The sequence below is a fragment of the Alosa alosa genome, chromosome 9, assembly GCF_017589495.1.
Source record: "Alosa alosa isolate M-15738 ecotype Scorff River chromosome 9, AALO_Geno_1.1, whole genome shotgun sequence".
In the NCBI taxonomy this organism is placed as follows: domain Eukaryota; kingdom Metazoa; phylum Chordata; class Actinopteri; order Clupeiformes; family Clupeidae; genus Alosa; species Alosa alosa.
In genome coordinates, this window is record NC_063197.1 from 6,185,378 (window position 1) to 6,202,895 (window position 17,518).

Genomic DNA, 17,518 nt, shown 5'->3' on the forward strand with positions numbered 1-17,518 from the left:
ATGTCCCAACCAAGCATCAGCGAGGAGGTTGGTATCCAGGAAGACCAGCCAACCCTTGTACATCCCTGGCCGTTCATTTTCAATGGGCATATATGCGGCTGAAACAGGTAGTCTAGTGCATCCAACATTTTTCAACATGAACATTTTAATAGATTATAGTCATTATGACCTTTAGAAAAATGTTTTTTTGGGGAGGTTGGGTAGTGCACTATAGGCTCCTGTGGCTCGTCCTGAGCTTTTGTCCTTAATGCCATTTTTCCCCTTACATTACTTTTACTTTTATACTTTAAGTAGTTTTGAAACCAGCACTTTTACACTATTACTTCAGTAAAAAGCTTGAGTTGATACTTCAACTTCTACAGAAGTATTTTTAAACCCTACTATTGCTTTTAAAAAATGCTTAAGTATTCAGAAGTACAAGTATGCGTCCTTTTTAATGTATTGTAATGTAATGTTTATTTGGTCATTACAGTAATAGGATATACATAATTTGGTCACTCATAGGACTTACATCCAACAAAAACATTTTACCTATTTTCATAACCTTGCAACTGTTCAAATGGATGCAATAATATAATTTAAATCATTCTCTGTTCACAAACTCTGTTTAAATCATTCTCTGTTCACAAATCTAAAAACATTTTAACTGCCAAATACAAAACCAGATAAGTCATTTTTGAGTAGATTATTTATTGTTTAATGATGTACGCTAAATATCTAGCTATGTGGTGAATGTCAGGTGTCTAATTTCATTCCAATTTCACAATGATCATGGAGGATAACCTGGTTAACACCAGAGCATTTCTCAAGTCTCAATTGCAAAAAGGTCAGTGTAGTTCTCCCATGCTACATGGAGAATGTTTTGATAAAGAATCTATTAGGTTCGTGTAGTTCTCCCAGGCTACATGGAAGATGTCCTGATGAAGAATCTATTGCAAACAGGTTTGTGTAGTTCTCCCAGACTACATGGAGGATGTTCTGATGAAGAATCTATTGTCACCATCATTATCACAGCCAATTCAGCCAAGTTCAAATTGGACTATTGGAAAAAATTAACTTCAAGATGGTCAATCGCATTATTGCATTCAAAGACTCAAATGTGGTTAAAAGTAAGGCATACAGACATGCTCATTTCAAATGTAGTGGAGTCAAAAGTACAGTATTTGTCTTTCAAATGTAGTGGAGTAAAGTCTCAAAATATATTAATACTCAAGTAGGCCTACAGATACTCAAAAATCATACTTAGGCTATACAGTAATCAAGTAAATGTATGTAGGCTACTTAGTTAGTGTCCACCGCAGTTCATTACTGGAACTTTTGACACCTCTGATGACAGAGTGGCCACATGAATGCATGTTGATGAGAGAGAGACTTCACAACAAAGACGAAGAAAGACTGCTGGGATGCTGTGCGAAGGGTGTGTTACGCAAAAGTTTCGGCAGCATGCAGAAGTTAAGTCGTTTTGTGTAGAATGGCGTGCCATTGGCCAGTGACAAGCCTCTCCCCTGACAGCGCCTAACTGTATAAATCGGAAGAGCGTACAATGTTTTGGTGCAGACTCTGGACTACACAGCAGCAGCAGCGCCCCACAACATCTGCCCACATCAGACCGAGAGACGGATCCAGCAACCCTTCACAAAACAAACTAACAGGTAATACATAACATCACAGTTGATACAGACAAGCTGCATGTGTTAGCTTACATGTCAATGAAAAGAGCTCAGGTTTGATCGGTTTTGTCTGGTCCCATATAAGGCCTAACGTTTATTTTATACGACAACTTTTACTTATAAAATTCTGCAATTTATTTGCAGCAAGATATGGAAAATCTTGTCTCATCGTTAGTAGCCTGCTACACTCGCAAAGAAACTTGGATTGTGCTGCATAGACTACCAGTTGCGCTTTGCACCAAGAGGTTTTTTTTATGGCATTGGCATTGTTGCCGTATTATGTAACAGTTGTAGCATTTTTCCCTTTGCAAAGCTCAGCGAAGAGTCGCTCTGCACACTTTCTAAACCCGTGAGTAGGGAACTCACTTTTTTAGTAGTCTACTTTACTGATTGTATGTGTTATATAGGCTGTGTCTTTTGGCAACTGATTTTTTCAGTTCCTCATATCAGTAGGCTATTTTATCGAGGCTATACGAAACCTACTCGTAGCCTATAATGTTACCGGTCTACTTACCACTCGTTCTTAAATGCATCTGTTTACGAAAAAAAAAAAACTTAATAATAGGCTACGAGTTTGACTAAATTGTAGCACTGAACTCAGAAAAAAGGTATGCCCGGAAAATCAAAAGGATAAAAAGTCCCTTGTAGTTTTTTTTTTTACATGCATGTAGGCCTAAGGACTCGCAGATGAGTCATAGTCAGACCACGAACTTTTGAAGCGACTTTCAAAGACGCCAGACACGCACGAACGTTGGGGTAAATGGTTTCACATGGAAACCGATGAAGGCTACTGACTTGTCCACAAATGAAGTATGGCATTGGGAAGAGGTGGCATTCTTTGCCTGCAATGTTCCAATTTACTCTAAACCCACAAATGTTTACATGTGTTAAATGTTATTGCATGTTGCTTCATTTGAAAAACACTTTAGGTTCTGTCCTGTCTTGAAACTGACAGAAAAAATGTTAGAGAGAGCAAGGGACCATCTGTGTCTGTGCCACTGGGAAAGCTCTTTTGAGAAAACCATACACATACCCACTTTTGTTGACCCACCCTTTATGTCACTAAGAATGGTTGTTTACCTTGAGTAAATACAACTAAATTGCACAGGGCATTTGCAAATACAACCAAAATACAATTCTGTGAACCATATTGTCTACATGAAGGTGGCACATGAAGGGACTTTGTTCTACTATTGGCCAAAAACAGTTTGTTTTGAAGCCTGTGCACAGTTTTTATGAATATTTTCCAATTGACAGCCTGCGGGAAGAAAACTGGTGACATTTAGTTGAATGTGGACTTTGTTCTACTATTGTATCAGCCATGCACAGTTTGTTTCCAAAGTCTAATCAATCCGCTGGCCGTATGAATGCTGTCCTTTTATAACCCGTGATGTACGACGATTCAGCATTTCCCCCCTCTGTCCCTGTCTAGCACGTTGAAGCACCATGGTTTTCCACAAAGAGTTCCAGACAGCTGGGAAGGAGCCCGGTTTGCAGGTGTGGCGGGTGGAGAAGATGGACCTGAAGCCCGTGCCAAAGCAGCTCTATGGAAACTTCTACACTGGGGATGCCTACATCCTCCTCTACACCACCTCCGCCCCCTCCTACTACATCCACATGTGGATGGGTGAGTCTGCACTCTACTTGCCTGCCCCCATTCTGCCTAGTTGAGGGCAGACAAGGCATTCTCTGCAGGAAGAGATGAAGGCTCTGTTTCCCATCATAATCTTGACCACAAGTTCCTGTTTGGAAACTAGTTCACTTGCTTTTCTTGAACCCTCTATCACACAGACACTGTTCTATTTCCTTTAGCAACTGTTTCGGATGTTTCGTGTGTGTGTGTGTGTGTGTGTGTGTGCGTGTTGGGGGTAAATTTGTGTAGTGTGTCAACATATACATGTTAACCAAAGGGGCCAATAGATCTTTTTCTTCACCGAATCATTGACATGTATATGTTGACACACTACACAAATTTACATGTATATGTTGACACACTACACAAATTTACCCCCAACACGCACACACACACACAACACACACACACACACACACACACACACACACACACACACACACACACACACACACACACACACACACACACACACACGCACACACGCGCACGTAGCACATGCACACAAACTCAGCCCTCAGGTCTTGTGTTGATGTTTGATGTTGGTGCCCTAGGTAATGAGTGCTCCCAGGATGAGAGTGGAGCTGCTGCCATCTTTGCCACCCAGCTGGATGACTCCCTGGGAGGTGGCCCAGTTCAGTTCCGGGAGGTCCAGAACAATGAGTCTCTCACCTTCCTGGGCTATTTTAAGTCTGGGATCAAATACAAGGTTAGAAACATAGTACTTAGTTGTCACAGTAACATATTTTTCAAAAGTGGTTATTCATAATAGTCAATGTAAAGACTTATTGATTTAACCACGCTAACTCAAACCCAAAGTTTGTCTTTTGTGTAACTCAAATGCGTAGCAATTCATATATACATGGAGATCCAGTGTTTTTCACTGGAAGGAGTACATGGTGGACCATTTTTGAAAGAATGAAGATATACTTAAGAAATGGTTATTTGAAGGGTGTTAAGCTATTTAAGGAAATGAAAGAAGAAGAATGAGGAAGTGGTTCAATTTCATTAGAGATAGTCTGAAGTGTAACTCACAGTAAAAATACCAGAGATGCAAAGTGTCAAGCATTTGATAAATTATCAGTGCAGAAAACAATCAATTGCCTACTCTGTTTTTGTCAGGTCCAGGTGCCATAAAATACAAATAATTAATAGATTTCTTTGAATCTGGTTTGTTTTTGCAAGCTTGTACAGCTCATCATGAAGGCAACATAATTAAAGCCTTGACATTGAGGCCTTCACCCAGTAGACTATTTCAGGAACATTTCAAAAGGGTCTTCTTGTTAGATCTATTTGTATGGGAAGTGTGCCCTCCTGTTCTTCTCAAACTCCCCATAGGCGGTGTTACCATGGTGAGTTTGAACTGGTGGCGTAGTTGAGGTTGAGCACATCTGTGTTGCATTTCTCTCCGCTAATTAGATATACATTTGGCAAGTGAGCAGGAAAGCAGTGTAGTGAGGCAGGTACTGTAGCTTATACTGGTGAATGGGCTTCTGGTTTCCTGTTTTCCCTGCCTGACAAAGCCTTTTTTTTTCATTTATTGGACTAGAGTCAGCGCCATCTTTCCATTATGTGCTTTGTGCAGAACTGGGGAAAAGTCACACGAACACACTAGGAGTAAAGTAATCTCCTGAGGGGAGACACTGCTAACCTTGAGCGATCTCGTGTTTGTGCTTGAGTGTGTGTGTGTATCTATGTGTATGAGAGAGAGAGAGTGTCTGTTACAGAGCTGCTAACCACAGTAATGTTTTCTGGTCAGGACACAGGAAGCACATCTACCTACTAATAGAACATTCTGTTATGAATGTGGTGACAAGACACACGCTACATTTCTTTATGTTTATAGATCTACATCAGTAAATGTAGAGTAAGTCAACAGGCATTCCTTTATAATGATTGAGTTGCATGTTGTGTCCTTGAGCTTAGCTTTGACCCTCACATCTGTCCGCACTGTTGCTCCCCTTCGCCCAACCTCGCACAGAAAGGTGGGGTGGCGTCTGGCTTCCAGCATGTGGTGACCAACGACATGAACGTGAAACGCCTGCTGCACATCAAAGGCCGTCGGGCCATCAGGGCAGCAGAGGTCAACATGGCCTGGGCCAGCTTTAACCGCGGAGACTGCTTCATCATCGACCTGGGCAAGGTAAACAGACACAATGACAGGAGTTAAAGCATGCATAATCCATTCTTGCATTTGCTACAGATGACACTTGTAAAGCCTTGTTTAAATCAGACAAAATCTGGGATATTTTATTTCCTTCTTTCTCTTATGTTTACATTGCTGGAAATTGGAATGTCAACTGTAATGTTTTCTACTTATATGGTTATACCAGGATTATGGGGCTGATCAGAGAGAAGACAAGCACTTGTATTTATATATACGTGTCAGTGCTTTTGTAAATTAAACTGTTAACTTTAATGGGCAAATTGTTAATGATGTCTATTTAGTCAGGTTATGTGCTTTACCACTAAAACCATAGGGTTGGGGCTGTGACTGCAACTATCAGCTAGCCTTGTGGCTATATTGTGAATGATTTCAGGGTTACTGGTGGTATCTTTAACACTTTTAACCCACAGGATATCTACCAGTGGTGTGGCAGCGAGTGCAACCGCTTTGAGCGTCTGAAGGCCTCCCAAGTGGCAATCGACATTCGTGACAACGAGCGGAATGGACGTGCCAAGCTTCAGATGGTAGAGGAAGGAGGCGAGCCGCAGCCCATCATTGATGTAAGCGTGCGTGGAGATGTGGTTGGTGCAGAACAGGAAATGGCACCAAATCACATTGCAGATTTCTGTCTCTGTCTCTCTCTATATATGTATAGACTAGGAAATTGTGCTAAAACTTTGTAAAAGTTTAAGACGCTGTAGATGCCAAATGGTAGTACAGCACAACAAAAAGGAGAGACCAAAGCCATGAAGTCTCAGAGAAATTATAATCTGATAGGTGTTCTCAATAGTCACAGAATTATGAAAGCCCCTGGATATGCACTGCGTTTCAGCTTGAATTCTTCTTCAGGCTTTGGCATAAAGTAGATGCATTTTGTTAATGTCTCAACAGCTTGCATGATTACAGACTCCTGGCTTTGCACTGCTTAGAGATGAACAAGCGAGTTAGAGCTAAATTGTTAGAGAGGACAAAACCTGCCGTCTAAGTCCAAGCTATCCTCTCTGATTTGATCATAGCCGATCATCAGGCTCCTTTCATGGGAAATCCTTGTGTTTATTTTTAGGCACTCGGGCCCAAGCCTGCTATCCCAGCAGGAACTCCTGACGATGAGAATGTTGACAGAGCCAACAAGAAGGGTGTTCTCTATATGGTATGACTGTGCACTTTCTTTCTAACATTGATGCCATACTGTTTAGGGAGTACTTCAGAATATGTATTGATGTGTGAATGCAGTTGTATATGTCTACAGTATATATGAAGAAGGTATAAATGGCATGGATGTGCACTTTTTTGTGCCCACTATTTATGGACATGTACTTGCTGTTGTGTATAGTTCGTACAATGAATAATTATACTCTCACAATCTATATCTACCATTATACAGTGAATCTGTTAGTCACCTCCTCAGGAAAATAAAGTGTCTCTGAAACACCTTCTCTGTGCTGTAGATCTCCGATGCTGCAGGCTCCATGAAGTCCTCTCTGGTGGCCCAGGCCAGCCCCTTCAAACAGGAAATGCTCTCACCCAGCGAGTGCTACATTCTGGACAACGGTGCGGACAGCAAGATCTTCCTATGGAAAGGTAAAGAAGAGACAAGACACTGATTTAAAAACTCTGGACTTACACTATTTCAGCTAATGTCAGAACAAACTGTGGTAAACTGTTGTTGCAAGTGCTTTATATGAGAATCAGCTCACTTTTTATATTAGCCAGATGGACAACTGAGTATTGTGTTTGTATGTTTTTTTCCCCTCTCTTACAAACTCAAAGACATATTCCAACTGTCTGCAAGTGGACATGACAGTGCAGAATTGAACTGAACAAAATTAAATGGAATAAACTCTTGAATCCCCCTTCATAGGACCAACTGCGAGCACTGCTGAGAGGAAGGCTGCCATGAAGGCTGCTGAGCAGTTCATCAAAGAGAAGAACTACTCCAAGAACACCCAGGTACAACACACAGCTAAACCTTATTTAGCTTCTTATTTTCATTATTCCAATGAAATATCTGTTTTGAGATCATACATGATTTCACTGTGCTTGTACTTGGATTCAAGTGTCCTGAGTGTTGTCTCTGAGACTTGATCTATCCTCTTCCGGGTTATGTGTATAGATCCAAGTGATGCCGGCTGGTGGAGAGACCACCCTTTTCAAGCAGTTCTTCTCCAACTGGAAGGACAAGGACCAGACCACTGGCCCTAGCCAGGCCTACACCATTGGGCGCATTGCCCGCGTCGAGCAGATCCCCTTCGACACCTCCACTCTCCACTCCAACAAAGCCATGGCAGCCCAGCATGGCATGGTGGATGATGGCTCTGGGAAAGTCCAGGTAAAAATGACCACAGCACAGATTTGCAACAACACACTTCTCTTACTGTTGCTTCATGCACTTCTGTTTCTGTTGCTTTACTGGTACAGGAAGGTGTTACAACACCATGGCCATGAGTTCCGTTTCCCAGGCAGCTTGTACGGTTGACTGTTTATTACTTTAGCTAAAATTGTCTGTTGTGGAAATTAAATAGCAGCTAATCATTTTAAATGAATGATATCACCTATTTTGGATGATGTCCATATAAGATTAAACCACACATCTCAAATCACAAAAATTAAACAGGCCCACCCCCACCCCCACATTTCTAAATGAATAAATGCAGTCTCATGTATAGAGTGGCTGTTGGTTCTCCCTCAGATCTGGCGCGTGGAGGGAGGGGAGAAGACTCCCGTGGACCCGTCCAGCTATGGCCAGTTCTTTGGAGGAGACTGCTATCTGATCCTCTACTCGTACCGCACGGGAGGGCGCGACCAGCACATCATCTACACATGGTCAGTGTTCATCCAGACCAACAGAGGGCACTGTAATTAGAATGCAACATTTTCTTTACGACTGATGTAGGTTAGCCAAAGATTGTTAAGGCGGAGCAAGATATTCCACCAGGAGCCACTTCCGGGAACCTGGATCGCACGAGGGGGGGGGCAAAATCCCCCTTTATGCAGAGCAGAGGCAGACTGCTCCATTGAAGTCTATAGGCATAGCTCAGAATTTTACCACATATGCTAAGATCTTGGTTCTATAGAGTTAGGAATGTGAATTTTGGGCACATTTTCATGATCCTCAAACCCTTCTGGACATTTCAGGTACATTTTTGAGCATTTCAGTCTAGAGAAAATCGACCTTATATCAGGTGTGCGCCGGTTATGTATGCCGCTGCTGTTGGCCGGTTGCAACGTACGCTCATCAATACGTCATCGACGCGCCTCTTTATGCAGACAGAATTCGATCCCCATTTCGCGCCCATAGACATTAACTACGACAAAGTATCTTGCTCCGCCTTAACAATCTTTGGGTTAGCTAACCAAATTGCAAATCACCAACTGAATGAATGCTGTTTCAACCATCCTCAGTGGTTTGGGGTTGGGGTTTGTTGTTGGAAATTTAAAGTGGTCTTGGTGTACGATTTTCATTTGCTTCTTGTGCTTTTAGGCAAGGCCTGAAGTGCACTCAGGATGAGTTGGCCGCCTCTGCCTTCCTGACCGTTAAACTGGATGACTCAATGGGCGGGGCTCCTGTCCAGGTCAGTGTCATTAAACATAAAAGGCTTTCAACTGGACATAAGAATCTTATGAAGTTTAATGATGAAATGTTCAGGTTTTAACTCTGCTGTGACCTTTCACAGGTGCGTGTCACTCAGGGCCAAGAGCCCACCCACCTGATGAGCCTGTTCAAGGGCAAGCCAATGATCATCCACCTGGGCGGGACTTCCCGTAAGGGGGGGCAGAGCCGTGCTGGGAGCACCCGCCTCTTCCACATCCGCCAGGGCACCACCCGTGCCACCCGTGCAGTGGAGGTGAGTCTCACCCAAATCCTCCCCACCCTCCACATCTGGACATCACCATCAGGACTAATGCTCTACTGTGCAGGCCACAGATATCAACTATCAGTGGGGATCATCTGGATAGAATTACATTTAGCTTTCAGAAGTTTCACCATGAAGTGCTTCTCATATGATCTTGGACACATAGTCAGCATCTTTCTCCTCTTTTGACAGTACATAAGCACATAAATTGCACCTTTGTTTAAATTGTGTACTTCTGCCAAATGGTTTTCCTTCTCTCTGAAATTTTTCCGAATGTTCGTGTCATTTCTGGACGTTTACTTTGACATTGTTTCCCACTTAGCATCGCTGTAGGAAAGAAACAGCTTTTTTCTTACGACTCATTGCTGTTTAATTTAACTCACAGCCTTTGTGTGTGTAGACAAAAGATAAGAATAGGACTAAATATGTCATGTCATGTCATCTCTCTCTCCTCTCTCTCTCTCTCTCTCTCTCTCTCTCTCTCTCTCTCTATCTCTCTCTCTCTCTCTCTTTCTCCCTCTTTGCCTGAACCCTTTTATCCATGTGCAGGTGGAGCCCTCTGCTGCCTTCCTGAACACCAACGATGTGTTTGTGCTGAAGACGGCCGACTCCATGTTCCTGTGGAGGGGCGTGGGCGCCACAGAGGAGGAGATGGCCGCGGCCAAACATGTCACCAGCTTCCTGGGAGGAAGTGCCACTGAGGTGGCAGAGGGCAAGGAGCCTGGTGAGTGGCTCCCGAGAGACCCTGATCCCAAGATCAGGCTGTTTATAAAATAACCCACCAGAACAGAGCATGTGGCAACCTCTGTTGTTTTAAACATTTGTCAGGCAAATGTAGAAATATGTAAATCATACCAAAAATGTAGTTGAAATGAAATAGCAAAAATAGCACAGATGTTACACATCTTGTTAAATTGTTGTTAAATTGATGTGACGTTGGTGTTATGTTAAGTGTCTTCCGATTATATCACTCTCAATCAAATTATTAAATACTACTGACAATATGATAGCAATATTAACGGAGGAACTCCACTGATTCAGACACTTTTTAGATGCACAGCTGCGTGTCTGTTTGCTGAAGAGAAAAACTAAAAATGCTATTATAATTAGTGTCATTGTTATCATCCCTTTTCAGCTGCATTCTGGTCTGCCTTGGGTGGGAAGAGCGACTATCAGAACTCTCGGTCTCTTCAGAAGACAGTGAAGCCTCCACGCCTCTTTGGCTGCTCCAACAAAACAGGACGCCTCATTGTGAGTTGGAAAATGATGGAGCTATGTACTTGCCCTTTTGGTTTCTAATGATAGCAGCCATGGCAAACATTCTCTCCAAGCTCTAGACCTTCTCCACCATTTCACTTTCACAATTTGTGACTGTTTGTCATTTCTATTCATATCCTCTTCACATCGTTTCCTTTCTCAGGCTGAGGAGGTCCCTGGAGATTTCAATCAGTCAGATTTGGCCACTGATGACGTGATGCTCCTGGATACCTGGGAGCAGGTGGGTTTGTGTCCTTGTGTGCTAGGGCCAAGACGTTAAAGCAGCACTGTAGTTATTTTACCTTAATAGCGACTTCACAGTCATTATGATGCTACCCTGACTTATGATATGGAGAATGGAGTCTCTGGCATTGCACTATGTGACACCTGGCATTGCACTATGTGACACCTGGCATTGCATTTTGTACAATTCTTACGGGTAGGGGCATCATCCTTTTTGTTGACTTTTTATGAATTGGTATAATGGCTACCCAGTACATTGAAAACTGACGAAAAGGAATTAATTGTTACTTCAAGGAGTCTGTTGTGTTCAAACTGCTCATTTTGTTGACATGAAATGTTTCATCTGAAGTTTATTTGAAATGATATTTTTGGATTCCAAACCAAGTCAGGCATTCTGGAGCTGACATTTTTTCACCTTTCTACAGATCTTCCTCTGGATTGGCAATGAGGCTAATGAAGTGGAGAGAACTGGATCGGCTAAAATTGGTGAATAATTGCCTCTGTTTGCACATCCACAGTTTTATAGTATTGTGATACTTGATCTTTTCTCATACCCCTAGGCCTAGCTGATATTTCTGTAGTTGAGCTCATCTAAAAGCACTTCCCTTTTATCACCATCTAAACTAAAAAAAAGATATGAAAATACAACCTAAGGGTATCTTAAGCAAACATTTTCTTGTTGGGACTGGTAGTAGATAAATCCCACAGGATACTGAGTGACAACATTCCTGTTTTTCCTTTCAGCCAAAGAGTATGTGGACTCTGATCCCTCTGGCCGGCACGGAACTCCTATCGTCACCATCAAGCAGGGCGCCGAGCCGCCAACCTTCACCGGCTGGTTCCAGGCCTGGGACGCCAAAATGTGGGACACTGACCCTCTGGAGCGCATTCGGGCTCGGTTCTAAAGCTCTTAAACCCTCACCCTCAGCACACCCCAGCCCCACCCACCCCGCATGGCCAAGCCCCCACCCCAACCACTCCTGCTCTCTTCATTATCCAGAGCTAAAGAGATCTGCAGGAACTCGACTGCAGCTGGACCCTCAAGGTTAAAACAGTGCCTGACACCTAAAGTTTCCATGCAGTAACACTGCTGGAAAGGCGGTATACATACACTTGTTTTTACTTTGTTTTTTATATGCAGGATATATATATATTTTAGCTAGTTCATGTGATAAGGGCCAAAACCAGAACACATGAAGTATTAAATGTGGCCTTTTCAGGATTTTTACAGTAGTTTATGTCGTGCATGTTTCTCCAACAGTTTTTAAACACTCCAAAAAATGATTGAAATGAACACGTCATGGTGCTTAAATGCATTCAGTGTATTAAGGATGTATAACATCACTCAAAGGTGATTTCTGGCCACTGTGCAGTTTCTTCTCATGTACCTTGTTTTTTTTTTTTTTTTTTTTAGAAAATGTATCAGATTTTTTAAATCATGTAACAGTAGCAGATTTGTAATAAAAAACAAACTGCATTTTGCTACATGTGTCTGTGTTTGACTCATCTTGTAATGTACTGTACATGAAAGCATTTGCTTTACCTCAGATGCCTTTGTTCATACTCTATATCCATAAACAAAAGCTGATCGTCAAAACAACCAGAATGATATTGGGGGTATGGCCTTCAGTACTGACTATGAAGTGGCGCTTTCAATATAAGCTCATGGCTAGTGACTCCCACTCCAAGGATCACTCAGTCTTAAAATATTACTGTAAGCCTGCAGGAGCAGGTGTTAGGGATGTTGATGGGTAATCAGGTGTGTAGATTCGCCACTCTCATTCTGCTGACTCTGAACTTGGAGGATTAGTTGGCGAGCCGGGAGAGAGTTTGTCCATCTCAGTGAATCTGAGTGCACATTCTCTTCCACTTTTCTTTCGGGCTCCCCTGTGTTTTCTCCCTGCAATTGGGATAAAGCCGTGCTTTTGTAGGTCCGCAATGAACCAGAAGGTCGTCCTCATCACTGGCTGCTCCTCAGGAATTGGCTTAGCGCTAGCAGTGCGCATTGCCAAGGATGAGAAGAAGAGATTCATGGGTAAGATGCCAATCTATAAAAATGCCAAAACTGGACTCACCTTGGATTTAAGAACTCGTTGCACACCCGTAAGTGGAGGACAAAGTATAATTTGCAAGTATGTTAGTTATACATAGGGCTTCGGACTTGTAACCGGACGGTTGCCGGTTCGAACCCCCCACCATTAGGAAAGGCTGAAGTGCCCTTGAGCAAGGCATCTAACTCCTCACTGCTCCCCGAGCGCCGTTGTAGCAGGCAGCTCACTGCATCGGGATTAGTGTGTGCTTCACCTCACTGTGTGTTCACTGTGTGCTGAGTGTGTTTCACTAATTCACGGATTGGGATAAATGCAGAGACCAAATTTCCCTCACGGGATCAAAAGAGTATACTTATACTTGTATACATGCTGAAAATGATGGTTCCTTTCCTGAAAAAGATAATTTGCAGTGACTTAGTGGCCAACACTGTGGATTAACTGGTGGAGATAAATATTGAAATCTTTATTCTTGTTATTGTTGTTGTTGTTAATATTATTATTAGTTATACTGCAGGTTATGATAATACATTATGTTTACACTTACATAATATTGTTTATCACTCTCAATGCTCACTGAAACTTTATGAAGTATCTGAATGTTTGTTGCTCACCAAATATCAGTTTTATGAGGGCTTATGCTTTGTGTCTTTCAGTCTATGCCACCATGAGGAACCTTGCCAAAGGCGAGGCCCTGGTAGAGGCTGCGGGTAAGACCCTGGGACGAACCCTGGAGATCAAACAGCTGGACGTGTGTAACGAGGAGTCCATCAAGGCCTGTGTGGACAGTCTCCCAGACCGCAGAGTGGACATCCTCAGTAAGGCTGACACCGTTTCTGAAGGCATCAGTGTAGCTTGTCTATGACAGTGATGATGATCTGTCATCCATGGCCTCAAGCTGGGATAGCCAATTCAATTCAATAAAAAAATTCTGCAGAATTCTGAAGAGCTGTATAATTGTATTATATATTTAATGTCATATTTTATGTTCAATTGTGTATTTCATTAGCCTCTGTCAGATGTTTACAACTGATTGTGATTGTGACTGAAATGGATGATTCCCTTCTGCAGTAAGCAATGCAGGGATGGGCCTTATTGGGCCGATCGAGTGCCAAACTATAGACGAGATGAGAAACGTCATGGACACCAACTTCTTCGGTTTGATTCGACTCCTCAAAGAACTTCTGCCAGACATGAAGAGGAGGAAGAAAGGCCATATTGTAGTCATAAGCAGTGTCATGGGAATCCAAGGTAAAAGCGCAGATATGACATCACATGTCATGACATTCAAACTAAAAGGGGGGCAGATTTTATTCTACATAAGAACAAATATGTATTTAATTAGATCAATTTAATTTTACACATACTCAACTCACCCAGTTATATTCACTTATACTTAGGCTCTTAATCATCACATACTAAAGGTTTCCTTAGTTTATGCCAGAGTTACAGTAATTGAATTTTCAAAATGGCACTCAAACAATTATGGCAGACCGTCAGAACGTTGGAACACAGTGGAATGCCAAGATCTGAAGAGTTGAAAAGGTTTGTGTGTAAGGTGCCACCATTTAATGCATGTATGTCTTTTTACTCTAGGAATTTTGTTCAATGATGTCTATGCTGCATCCAAATTTGCTTGTGAAGGGTTCTGTGAGAGTCTTGCGGTTCAAGCCCTGAGATTTAACCTGAAGTAAGTAGTCACACACCAGAATAGACACTTCACAGTATTTCTATTCCATGGTCACTGTGATACAGAACTACTGAATCATGGGAAATTATGCTGCATAGAATAAAAATGAAAACAGGAATAGCACAAAGGAAGAGAAATGGGTACATCATCATCTTAGATCAGGATTGATGTTATTGTGAATCAGATCAGGATTGATATTATTGTGAATCAGAACAGGGTTGATATTATTGTGAATCAGATCAGGATTGATATTATCGTGAATTATCTGATGTTCTGCGGTACATTCTCTAAATACAATACAAACACTATGGCCATGGACTTTTTAAGCACATTACACAATGTATATCAGCATTGTATAGGCATATCAACAAGTTAGGGAAAGTTTGGCAAGGAGGACCATTGTACGAGATGGTGTAGTCCATCCAGACTACCATGCAAAGATACCTGTGTCCTACTTGTCATTATGAAAAACATCTGTGGCAGAAGGCTGCCACATCCCTCCCCTCCTTTGATGAAATAAACTATACTGGGACATAAAATCCCCTGTCTTCCTTGTGCAGCCACTAAAGGCTATTGCCAACGGGACATCACACCCTGCCATCAAGTAGGATTTATGTGTGTGTGTGCCCTCATAGTTACTAATACGATATATAGCTTATGGGTAAATTCCTCATTCATTATGGATTTCCTCTCAGGATTTGCCATTAAACCTCTCCTTCTGTTCCAAAAAAGGCTTAAGGAAAAATGGCAGGTCATGCGGTTTTAATATCTAGTAGTGAGTATTGTAGTGCACACTGGAACATCTGACAAGCAGAGAGAGGTGTCTGTACTGTTATTGCAAATAGTGTTAGAGTGACAACACCTTTAAAGAAAATAGCTAATCAATGTTTTTCTCTGGTGCAGTATTACACTCATTGAGCCCGGCCCGGTCATCACTGAATTTGAACGTAAGGTCTACGAGGAAGGCGTGAAGATAGACCTTTCAAAAGCCGACAAGGTGACGGCTGACATGTTCACCAACATTTACATGAAAAACTATGGCCAGATCTTTGAGAGCCTTGGCCAGACACCTGAGGATGTAGCAGAGGTATGCATATTTTAACATTTTAAATCTAAGGAATGCATGTACCGGTATGCTTATACAGTATATTACAACTGCAGCATGCTCACTGTGTTTCTGCCATTCCCAGCACACACACAAAATCATCACAATGGACAACCCGCCCTTCCGCCATCAGACAAACACTCTGTACACCCCAATGACCACTCTAAAGTACGCTGACCCAGAAGGAGATCTGCCCATTGACACCTTCTACAAGATGGTGTTCGAGCATGACAAGGTGTTCAATGCCAGCCTCAACTTTCTCAAGCTACTGCGCTGGAGAAGTCGCAAGAGCTTCAGTCTGGAGAAAGAGGAGAAAAAATCCTAATCAGCCACCTACATACTCTATGCTACATTTACATTTGCCTTTATTCATTTGGCGGAGGCATTTGTCTAAAGCGACTTACAGCAGTGGAATAACATTTGAACTTTTAATCATATTTAGATTTAAGCCACAGAGCTGCAGTACAACAATAGAATAAATTTAAGCTATTAACATTTAAGCATTTTAAGATTTAAACTTTTTAAACTACAGGGCTACAGCTACAGCATTAGAATAACGTTTAAGCACAGTGCAGAGAAAAATATAGCTAGGAGTTATCGCTGTATCTGTCAATACTAGTGCTAGAGGATAGGAGTGTCTATTAAGTACCAGTAGAAGTATGGAGGAGAAGTGGTAGAAGAGGATATAGAGAAGAAGAGAGAGAGAAGTGGAGTGGGAGGAGGGATGAGTGTGTATTAGGTGTGTGAGGAGAGAAGGTATTCTTGGGAGAGTTGTGTCTTCAAGAGCTTTTTGAAGATAGAGAGGGATGCCCCTGCTCTGATGGAGCTTGGCAGATTTTTCCACCATCGGGGGACCACAGATGAAAAAAGTCTGGATTGCCGTGAAAGTGGGGGCGGCAGTGGCAGAGTGGAGGAGCGCAGGGGCCGAGGGGTAACTTAAGCTTTTATGAGAGCACTTAAGTGGGTGCAGACCCAACAATCACTTTGTTTGCAAGTATTACTGACTTGAATTTGATGCAGGCGGCTAAGGGAAGCCAGTGGAGCTCAGTGAACAATGTCTGCTTGTTTGTTCTGTACAGAGGTCTGTGTTCCTTAGTTATTCTTTGTAAGTTGACATTTTATATTTCTCCTTGTTTTTTGATTGAACTCCATGAGGAAACGAGAAAAGAAACCATCATTGTGATGAATCACAGACGAAATGACCGAGTATACTGAGTTCTGCTGATCAGGATAGATCACTTGCTCAAACCCCTGTGAACCTCATGAGTGGATCTTGAATTGGGCTGTGTTTAATAAAGAGAACAAACCAAAAAGAGCCAATGTAATCATTTATTTCAAACACATTTATTTGAGCCAATGTAATAATTTATTTCAAACACATTTATTTGACAGGGTTCATCAGGAATTGACAGTAGCACAGTAGTACAGACCATGTATTACAAGGCATCAGTGATGGTGATTAGGAGTTTCCAGCCATAGGTTCTGTCTTATTTAATAGTATTATCATCGGCTTTGCAAATGTGGGCTTGTCTCTCAGACAAAGAAGCCTAGCCTAACAACTTGCATTAGGCTACTTCAGTATTCAAATGTCGGTGAGAGTAGGCCTAGGCTATGATTTATTTAAATAGCAACAATCACAGGGAGGCCACGTTGCTATCCTAATTTATTAAATGTAATAATTTTTAACTCGCTCTGAATATTTAATTCTCAAAGTTTCAATTATCCCACCTGTGACATCTATATCTTTCCAGCTGACATTTCAGACGTAGGCTACCTGCGCTTGCACGCTGGGTGCCTGATCTGGTGAAAGCCAGACTAGGCCTACTTGCACACACTTTCACTTTAGAATGG

General features: G+C 42.1%; 2 protein-coding genes across 2 annotated transcripts; both read left to right on the top strand.

The window, feature by feature from the left end:
- The first annotated feature begins 1,519 nt into the window (after nt 1–1,519).
- Nucleotides 1,520–12,309, top strand: scinla (scinderin like a). The gene is made up of 17 exons (XM_048253112.1): nt 1,520–1,652; nt 3,103–3,297; nt 3,858–4,012; nt 5,285–5,446; nt 5,881–6,030; nt 6,534–6,620; nt 6,919–7,051; nt 7,332–7,420; nt 7,584–7,799; nt 8,160–8,293; nt 8,952–9,042; nt 9,145–9,315; nt 9,874–10,048; nt 10,460–10,575; nt 10,745–10,822; nt 11,250–11,310; nt 11,569–12,309. Exons 2-17 carry the CDS (start codon nt 3,117–3,119, stop codon nt 11,727–11,729), a joined length of 2,160 nt encoding a protein of 719 aa, XP_048109069.1. The 5' UTR covers nt 1,520–1,652; nt 3,103–3,116; the 3' UTR covers nt 11,730–12,309.
- A 288-nt stretch (nt 12,310–12,597) lies between these two features.
- Nucleotides 12,598–16,980, top strand: zgc:109982 (uncharacterized protein LOC553564 homolog). Its single transcript, XM_048252728.1, has 6 exons — nt 12,598–12,859; nt 13,529–13,690; nt 13,944–14,123; nt 14,469–14,562; nt 15,466–15,649; nt 15,753–16,980. Exons 1-6 carry the CDS (start codon nt 12,763–12,765, stop codon nt 15,990–15,992), a joined length of 957 nt encoding a protein of 318 aa, XP_048108685.1. The 5' UTR covers nt 12,598–12,762; the 3' UTR covers nt 15,993–16,980.
- The last annotated feature ends 538 nt before the right edge of the window (nt 16,981–17,518 follow it).

Coding starts and splice junctions, on each gene's coding strand:
- scinla (XM_048253112.1), top strand. CDS start 3,117: ATGGTTTTCCACAAAGAGTTCCAGACAGCTGGGAAGGAGCCCGGTTTG. Junction 6,031..6,533: donor AGCCGCAGCCCATCATTGAT/GTAAGCGTGCGT, acceptor GTTTATTTTTAG/GCACTCGGGCCCAAGCCTGC. Junction 10,049..10,459: donor GGCAGAGGGCAAGGAGCCTG/GTGAGTGGCTCC, acceptor ATCCCTTTTCAG/CTGCATTCTGGTCTGCCTTG.
- zgc:109982 (XM_048252728.1), top strand. CDS start 12,763: ATGAACCAGAAGGTCGTCCTCATCACTGGCTGCTCCTCAGGAATTGGC. Junction 13,691..13,943: donor CCGCAGAGTGGACATCCTCA/GTAAGGCTGACA, acceptor TCCCTTCTGCAG/TAAGCAATGCAGGGATGGGC. Junction 14,563..15,465: donor GCCCTGAGATTTAACCTGAA/GTAAGTAGTCAC, acceptor TCTCTGGTGCAG/TATTACACTCATTGAGCCCG.